This window comes from Balaenoptera ricei, chromosome 20 (assembly GCF_028023285.1).
Source record: "Balaenoptera ricei isolate mBalRic1 chromosome 20, mBalRic1.hap2, whole genome shotgun sequence".
In the NCBI taxonomy this organism is placed as follows: domain Eukaryota; kingdom Metazoa; phylum Chordata; class Mammalia; order Artiodactyla; family Balaenopteridae; genus Balaenoptera; species Balaenoptera ricei.
This window is the reverse complement of record NC_082658.1, coordinates 20,681,451-20,690,604: the sequence shown is the minus strand read 5'-3', so window position 1 is coordinate 20,690,604 and position 9,154 is coordinate 20,681,451. Positions and strand designations below refer to the sequence as shown.

Sequence of the window (9,154 nt, the reverse complement as noted above, 5' to 3'; positions counted from 1 at the left end):
TGTCACTCCAGAGTCAGTGGGCCAGAGCTGAGCCCCCAGCACAGAGCTGATGCCCACGTGGACTTTATGCTCAGCAAGCCACCCCACGAGGGGTGGGGGCACCTGGGGGCAGGTGGGGTGCTGGCTGCCCCCAAATCAGTTTAGCACGGAGTGCTGGGCAGGCCCTGGGGACGCTACCGTGCCCAGCCTGATGCCAGTCACGGGGCAGCCAATTCAGAGAACACATTTTACGGTAGGGCCACCAGAAGTCACTAGAAGCTGCGTGTGTCCAAAGTGGGTGCCAGGTGTCAGGCTGGGCTAACTCATAGGCTTACATGGGCTCTCAGAGTTCCCACTGCTTGAGGGAGATGGTGACAAGGACAAAATCCTGCCTTCTTGACCCTCAGATCCTTTCCAAGTGGGACAGGCAGCTCCTGGGCGCAGGGATCTGGGCGCTGACATCAGCTCACTCAGCTGGAAATACCACTCTTAGCAAACGCCCCTTGCCTTCTCCACTGGTGTCCCTTCCTGTATGGGAGCAAGCTGGGGGAAGGAGGCAGTGGTATATGTCATGCTGTTCAGGTCAAGCTTTGTGTTTGTGGTGAATAATCTCAGTTTCAGGCAGACACACTTGAAGCTTTGGCTGAAGCTCAGATTTTTGGTGCTTTGGTAAGTAGAGATGGCTGGGTAAAGACCTTGGCCCAAATAGCTATGTCTCTTCCATCTGAGCCTCTGCCCCTTTCTTTCCAGTCTTCCCCCTTTAGTGCCAAGGCCGCGGTGAAATGCTGACTGCGTTAGGCCTGGGAAGTTCCCATGTAGCCATCCAGGCCCCTGTTGGCTTGGAAGAGTCAGCTCTTCCCTTGTGTTTGAAGTGGCACTGATCTGAAGGTGGCCTTCCCTAGAGAACGCAGGCACACCTGCGGGCCTGTGCCCAGTTGCTGGGGGGTGGCAGCTCTGTGCTCCACGTCCCTCACACCGGCCAAGTCCCGCCTGTGTGCATCCAAGACCAGCCTCTCTCCCTTCTGCCTCCTCATGAAAGCCAACACTGTTCCACTGCCCAGCCTCGCCACAGCTGTGCTCAGCCCGCAGAGGGGAGACAGGACCGATGGCCCCAAGCTGGGGGACAAAGGCAGTCCTAATGCACCCTGCCCTTGCCCCAGGGAAGACTGAGCTGGGCATAGAGGGTGAGAGAGACTGCACGCAGCTAGGATTAACACGATTTATTTCATTATCAGTCTTACAAGTTGCTGAGGTTGGGCAAAGCCAGGATAGTAACTAAAATCCCGGGCACTTCTGTCAAGTGACAACCCGATTAGCAAGGCCCTGTTACTGAGCAGAGGGCAGCGGAGGGCACCCCAGGAACCACAGCACCTGCAGCAATGTTAAAAGCCCCTTCCCAGAGGCACCGGGTGGGGCTTGGCGCGTAACAGCTGGGGGCCACTCCATTGGCTCTTGGTACCCACTGACCCCCTTTAGCGGAGGCACAGAGGCCTCCGGAGGCACCAAGGAGGCAAGATGGGCTGGGCAGACAGCAAGATTGGAGCTTTCCCACCGAGGCGCTGTCTCTGGCCCTGATCTCCCCATCCACACGGCAGAACTATGCCCCTGGAAGGATGGCAGCCCACCCGCTTCCTGGGGTGAGCCCTGTAGCCGGCCTGGGATGTGGCTGCTGCTTACTCTCTTTTCTTCCCTCGTATCAAACTGTTACCTAGTTACAGTGTGAGGAGGAGGGGACGGGCACTTAGGACCAAAGGTGGAAGGTAAAAACCTCTTTTCTACCCCGGTAAATAGGCCCAGGCTTCCTGGGGCTACACTGATTAAGAAATGGGATCAAAGCCCAGGGATCATCCCGTCTCAAATCCACCACTAGTCTTCTGTGGCCGTGGTGACCACCCCGCGAATACGAGCAGCGCTGGGGTGTCCGTCCCCACTAGCCGGCCCTGTGTGGGGCAGTGGGCCTAGGGGCCCAGCAACTGTAAGCGGGTCTTGGGGTTGTGGCTCCGGTCCAGGCCCAACTCGGCCCAGCCTCATCAGCTTTGGTCTGGGTTCCTGAATGGCGCCTACTCACCCCCTTGTGTTGAGAGCTTGAGCGTTAGAGGGGAAGGGGGTGGGCAGGAAAAAAGAGCAGTTATTTTACAAGTTTTTTAAAAGTTACAAGAAGGTTAACTTTGAGTAAAAAAAAAAAATAGAAATCTTAAACCAAAAATCAAGCAGAGGGATGCTTCCCTCTCCTCCCCATTCCCTTGTAAAGAGCGGGGGCCCGTGGCCCGGGAACACTCAGATGATGGTGCAGGACTGAAAGGCGCCACCCTTGCGGCCGCCCCGTGTGGGCACAGCCTTGCCCTTCCCGTAGTACCCCGTGAAGATGGCCCTGACCTCCATCTTCTTGGCCAGGTTCAGCATCCAGCGCCCACTGCCCAAGGAGTAGAGCTTGCCCCGGCTGAGCTCACCCACCTCCTCGCCGCGGTTACCCCCCTTCTCCTGCTTCACAATCTCTAGCAGGTCAACACCCGTCTGCACGGCCTCCACGTCACCCGCGCAGCCCAGGGTGATGTGCGCGCGGCTGCCCCGCGACAGGCTGTCAGAGGGGGACAGCTTGTCCACGTCGTTCGGCCACAAGGCCAGCTCCTGCTCGCTCAGCTCTACCCGGGCTCCCGTCGTCTTGGGTGTCACAAAGAGGGCAGAGATGGTCAGCGTGAAGGCCTTGCAGTAGGATTTCTTCACCACCTATGGAGAGAGGACAGAGGACTGAGCTGGGGGTGGCGGCATCGAGAGAGGGACAGTGAGTGCCACCGAGCAGAGCCCGCAGACATCCACATCCGTGGCCATGTGCTCGGAGGATGTCTTTCCACTGACACTGTCCAGGCTGCTTGAAAAAATGAAGGTGCCAGAGAGGCAGGAGAGAGCAGGCGTGAGACGCAAGGCTTCCTGAGCTCAGGCCGGGCTCCCCACCCACTAGCTTCAGGGCTCATTCACCTGTAAGAGAGAGCTGAGGCTAGAACCTTCCTCAGCGTGAGGACTAAAGAAGAGCCTGGCAAGGGCTGTTGTTGTTACTACTCGACTCACCCTGTAAAAGCACCCTGGTATCCAGGCACTATCCTGGCGGGTGGGGTGAGGTCAGAAATAAAGGACTTTGATCAAAATCTACTCCATACACTTTGGCTTACATTATATCTGATTCTCTGAAAAAGCCCATCTCTTCGATTTTGACCATAAAATCTTCCCTATTTTGCTCACAACCCCTGGTCCTAACAGTGTCTAGTGCATAACAGGTGCTTAATAAACATTGCTAAATGAATGAACAGTTAGAGATGGGAGTGAAAGTGCTGTGTTCATTCATGCAGCTGTGGTAGGTGCTAGGGATACAAGGTGAACCACACTGTAAATAGTGCTGCCCTCAGGGAGCTTCCATTCGTGTGGGAGGAGACCAATGAATAAACAAGTAAAATGGCTGCCTTAACCTAGGCAGAGAAGTGGGGGAGCTGGCAGAGGGTCAGGGACGGCCTTGCTGTGAAGGAAACCTGAAGGAGGCTGGAGTCGGCCACGCCCGGTGGTTAAGGATCCCATGTCAGAGGCTGTGGGCGGGAGACTCGGGCTGTGTGGCAGGGACGGGGCTGGTACCCCTAAGCCAATAAGCCTCCCTATCGACACTCCCCACTTCAGAGCACAGCCAGGCCTCAGACTGGGGGTAAGGGACTTCTAGCCTTCGGAACTGAACACAGGCTCAGGGGCCAGAGCAGGAGCTGCTGCCGACCAGCACTCTCTGCGCATCTGCAGAAGGAACGGGCTCTGGTGGGCAGGCCCTGGGGGGCACTAGACAGGCTGCCGGCGAGCTGGGGACGGAGCCGCCTCTTTTCCTGAGAGGCTGTCTGGTTTGTGGTCCCTGCCTTGAGCCGGTACCCTTCTCCGGAAGACCCTGCCCTCTCCCCACCTCAGCCAGGTGTCCCCGAGGAGCACTCACATCCTGCTGGGCGTACTCGTCGGCCCCAGCGGCCTTCCCATAGTCACAGAACTTGGTTGTACAGTGCAGCACGCCCGGGGGTCTCTTCCCAAAGTAGCTGACCAGTTCAATCTTCTCCCTGGGCTCATCCCCAGAGACAACTGAAGGGGGAGAGAGTGGGGCAGTCAGGGCGGGAGAGCAGGGGCACTGCAACATCTATCACCAAGACCATGGGAGACCCAGAGGAAAAAAATCGGACATTAAGTATACATTTGCAATCCACTATAAATGAGCAATCCACTACCATTCATTAGTTGGTCAAATTAATAGCAACTTTGGAGCTATGAAAAGGTGTTGATGTAAGTTCCCTGCTTTACGTTCTACAGATTTTTACGTCTCTTACCCAGACGTGAAAACTAAGGCACTTGTAACCCAGGGGTAGGTGGCATATGCCAAGGGAATCTGAACTTCACTAGCTACACATCTGAAAAGAGGGAAGCAGGTCATGAAAAATGGGGTAGAAAGAAAAAAGAGGTTGGGAACTGTGTGGTATATGGGAAGGAGCCAGAAACAGCATAATTAACATCCAGCCCACTTCCAAGCCTGTGGACCTGGGGCAAGTGATTGACCCTAATCTGTCAATCAAATACAACTGGGGGTGACCACACATCCCAGTTTTCCCAAGACCACCTAGGTAATTATTAGTCGTGCCCCATTTCACTCAGGGGCCACTTGAACAAGAAGTTACCTGGACACTGTAGTAATAGGTAGCTTACAGCCTCGTTTGGTGGAAGAAAGCCTATAATGGGCCTGGTGCAGGAAGGGTCTTGGGAGATAACAGGATGACATTATGTGGCTGGTAGTTTCGATGAGACTTGGGGTATCTGATTTCAGTCTCTAGACTCTAAGCCTTGTGGCTAGCTTCAGAGTCACTAGGCTTTTCCTGTTTACCCCCAGGGTTGAATCCCTGTGAAGGAGGTCGCTCACCCTCCACAGGGGAGGGAGACCTCTACTCTGAGGGCAGGCCTTGTTTGTGGCCCATTACATTTCTCCTGCTGTGTCCTGGGCAGAAGGATCCCAGTTTTTAATGGTAAAAGCAGCCTCAAGAGGCAATCTCCAGGGCAGAACCAGCTCTAACTAGGAGCCCTGCCTTGGGAGCTTCTCTGTCACACGATTCACAGGTACAGGGCTCACGCCTGGCTGGTGCAGGCACCACAGTTCCCCGGTTTCCCAGCATTGGAATTTTAGGAGCTGAGGTAAGAGTTCTCTGAGAACTTATACCGGCACAAATTACCTCTGACAACGCAAAGAAACACGGTGGGGATATTTCAAGTATGAAGATAGCCTAAAATCAGGGGGAACTAGGAATGAGTTAAAGGAAGAACAGATGATTAGTGGGAATGGGTGACATATTCCCCAATGGGCCACTGGAGAAGGAGGGCCACCAGGGTCCTTCCCTATCCCAAACCTCCCCTCTCGATGGAGCAAACAGCCCCTGCAGGAGCGAACCCTGGTCCAACCCAATAAGGGGAGGCCCCTCTAGAGGCAACAGAGTCGAGCTCTCACTACAGCTTTGGGCAAACCCTGCAACCCTTCTGGGCATTTTCCCATCTGCAAAAACGAGGGGCTAGACTACGGAGACTGTACTCTGGAGCTGTGGGATGCCACAGGAGGTGCACTGGATAGCTCAAGGCCTGGGAACCATCGCCAGTGGAGTCACAATAGTCCGAGTTGTAATTTTTCTGCAGCTTAGGGTTGCATGGCATATTCTATTCTAGAAAATAGTTCTGCTGCTAAAAATGAGTTTGAAAACATCGGACCAGATTCTCCCTCCAAGGTTTTACGAAATGTTGATGTACTTCCTGCTATGGCAGTAAGTAATTTGTTTTTCCCACCTCTGAGACGGGGTCAGTGGCCTAGATCCAGGCTGGGAGAGCGCAGATGGGGAGCCGAGGGCAGGAGGAAGGGTGCGGTGAGAGGCAAGGTGCCTGGCAAACGCCTCTCCCATAACCCACGGGGCGTCCACCACCCAAAGCGGCCTCTGCCGGTACCAGGTGAGCCCCCTGCCTCCCCCAGTGCTTTGAGAACAATGGTCCCGTGCACGCAGCACGCCGTGCCCAGCAAGAGGGGCTTACGAATAAGGCTAACTGCCCCCACCCGCCCACCCCGCCACCTACAGTGTCGCAGCTCCCTCTTGAAGGCCTTGTGGTTGCCCAGCTCCTCGAGGAAGGCCTGGCCGGCTTTGCGGAGGCCCTCGGAACTCTTCTTGGTCAGGAACCAGCCGAAGTAGAGCGGCAGGAAGTCCTTCTCCAGCCCAGGCTTCAGCTTCTTCAGATCGTCGGCCGACAGCTGCCACTGGTTCTTCTCCTTGAGCTGGGCACAGTCCAGCCGCCACGCCGTCTTGGGCTCCACCAGCACCACCTGGTACTGGTACTGGTCGGCCATCTCAAAGAGTTGTTCCAGCCGCTCCCGCTCGTGGTTGGTGTCATCGAGCACGAGGACCCGGACGTCCCGGCGGCAGTAAGCAGCCAGGTCCTCGTCCAGCTGCTTGTACTCCTCGGTGAAGGCCCCCCGGGCACCGGGGGTGATCCTGTAGGTGTCGGCGGACACCATCTTGGTGCCATCCCGGTACCTGTCCACGATGACCCGGGCCAGCGTGGACTTGCCGCTCCCGGGCAGGCCGCGCAGGATGAAGAGCGTCTTGCACTCCTGCAGTGTGGCCACCGTCTCCTCGTCCTGCAGGAAGGGAAACTGCAGCTCTGGCTTGTCCTTGGCCCCTGAGGATGACATTTTGCGGAAGAAGATCTTGGGCAGGAACGTTTGGCTCTTTCGGGAGAAGCCTCTATTCTGTGTGAGGAGGGGAAGACAGACATCAGCCAGGTCACTCGGGGCCACCCCGCCAGCTTCGCCTCCTTGTGTCTGGCCTCATTCTAACCGGGAACCCCAGCTGGCTCAGGTGCTACGGCCCTGATTGACAGGCACCCCTGGTGCCTTGGGCACCCTCCCGAGCCGTGGGTTGCTGGACCGTCTCTCCTCGGTCCTTGAGACCCGAAGGCTTCTGGCTTTGCAGGATGGAGAGGGATGCTTGTCTGAGCGGTCCTAAACTCTTTCCTCTAGTGCGAACCGTAGCCTCAAGGATTAGCCTCAAGGATCGCCCACTGCTGCCACCTCGAAAGGAAAACGGTGCTGGAAGTGCGTGCAGGGGAGGGCCTGAAGCCTGCGTTTCTAGCAGTGAACCCTAACTTTATATTCCTGGCACTTATTAAGGATGACCTCTTTGGAGGTGGGGGGCTCTATGTCTGGGCAAAGCCACAGCGGCCGTGGCCCTGAGGGCACAGAGCAGGGTGAGGGTGGAGAAGGGTCACCCAAAGACCGCCTCCCTTCCCCCAACAATGCCAGCGACAGATAATACTCTCTTGTCTGGGATGGGGGGACAATGGTCCCACAGAAGGGCTGGCGGGGGGCAGGGCAGGAGAGCGCTAGACAAAGGGCTTCATTCAGCACGCCTGCCACCTCCTCCTCCTCTGCCCTGGGCCCCCCACAAAGTCGTGGTCTTCGTGCCTGCCCCAGGACTGGGCGGTTCAGGGCACCTGCGTCCAGGGTCTCGCTCTGCTCACCCCTCGCTGTGTGTCAGCAGCACCTCTCTGAGCCACTTGTTTTCCTGCCTGCTAAAAGCCACAGGTGACAATCAATAGTTTTTACTGTACAGCGCCTTCTCCTCTAAACCGGGAGGCCCCACCTCCCGCCAGCACCCTGAGTGCTCAGCTGGCGTACATTTATCTCAGACAAGGCCCTGGGCAGGGGAGGGCGCTGAACGCCAGCCCGGCGCGGGCCCAGCGCACGCTACCCAGGCCCACCCGCCAGCCGGGTCTGCTCCGGGGCAGCACCTTCTGCGGAGCGGTTCCCTTCCTCCTCCAGCGCCGTCCCCACTCCCCACTCTCCCAGCACCACCCCTACCTCAGGCCTGTACCCGACAGCCAAGAAAGCCCCGACTCAACTCCGGAACCTCGGGTCCTCATTTGCATGCCACTTCCTCTCCCAAATTCCCCAATACTCCAGTTTTCCATTATGGTGCCACCCCGGCCCGGTCCGCTTGCTCCCCTCCCGGCCTTCCCGCGCCCGCTCACCATGATGAGGAGGGGGCGCCGCCGTCTCAGCACCAGCTCTCCGGGGCCGCCCGCCTGCGCGGAGGGACACGGAGTATAGCGGTGACGCGACCCTACTGGGGGCCGCCTTACATAGCCCGGGGGCGGAGCGCGCGCGGGCGGGCGCCGGGTGGGCCGAGCCCGGCCCCCTTTGCGCAGGCGCAGCGAGTCGAAACCCGAAACTGACTCGGCGCTGGGGCGGGGCAGCCGTGCTGCCGGCCGCCAGCCCGCACTCCCGCCGCATGGGGCACCCGGGCTTCGAGGCACCTGTGCGGCGGCGGAGGCTGGGGGGTGGGGAGCGGAGGGCTTGTGCGGCCTCTTCTTCTTGTACAAGGTAATGATGAACTCCTTGAAGAGGCAGGCAGTCACCCCTCCCGGGTCCCGCGCCGAGATTCGGTTGAGGCGAGGGAGGGAGGGTCGTGCAAGTACAAGGTCGAATCCTGTCTTTATTTTAAATTTTGATATTTTACTCATCATCGGGTTTTGCATTAATTTTTTTTTTTTTACAGTATTGCGTTAAAATACTTTCTCTTCCTTATTGAGTTTTTTGGCCCTACGTTCCTTAAAAGCTGCATCTGAAATGCCTCACTTGCCTCCCCCTAGTCCGGCAGGTCCCAGCCTCTGCCCCAACCAACCACAGCCGTTTCAGGAATTATGGAGCCGGGACTAGGATGGCAGTGGCCAAAGGGATAGATGAATCATGTAATGAAATCCTAACTCCGTCCTCAGCTGCTCAGCCACGCCCTCTGTGAAACCACTGAAAGCTCGGTGGGTGGGTATTCAAAAGAGCTTCCTGTGCACCAGGTGCTGTGCTAAGCACCCATATAATCTTTACACCAGTCACTGAGGCAGGTACTCGGTATACAGAGGAGGAGACAAGCTGGAGGAGCCTGGTTTACTTGACTGTACCGCCCGGCCCTGGGGTGGCACAGGTGGGTCCAGCCGCAGCTCCTACTCTCAGCTGCTCCCTGTTCTTGGGCAGACACCTTCCTTCTCCCTCTGGGCTCCTAGAGCCCCACCACTGCCAGCGTGCACTTCATTCTGTTTTCAAGGCTTAGGGGTTTACAAGTAGGTCTCCCTCACTGTGTGA

At 57.2% G+C, this 9,154-nt stretch overlaps 1 protein-coding gene across 1 annotated transcript; it reads right to left on the bottom strand.

Annotated features, from left to right (window-relative positions):
* Positions 1 to 1,184: 1,184 nt before the first annotated feature.
* CNP (2',3'-cyclic nucleotide 3' phosphodiesterase) lies at positions 1,185 to 8,209 on the bottom strand. Its single transcript, XM_059907925.1, has 4 exons — positions 8,047 to 8,209; positions 6,097 to 6,766; positions 3,941 to 4,080; positions 1,185 to 2,706 (listed from the first exon to the last, which is right to left on the bottom strand). Exons 1-4 carry the CDS (start codon positions 8,047 to 8,049, stop codon positions 2,257 to 2,259), a joined length of 1,263 nt encoding a protein of 420 aa, XP_059763908.1. The 5' UTR covers positions 8,050 to 8,209; the 3' UTR covers positions 1,185 to 2,256.
* Positions 8,210 to 9,154: the final 945 nt, after the last annotated feature.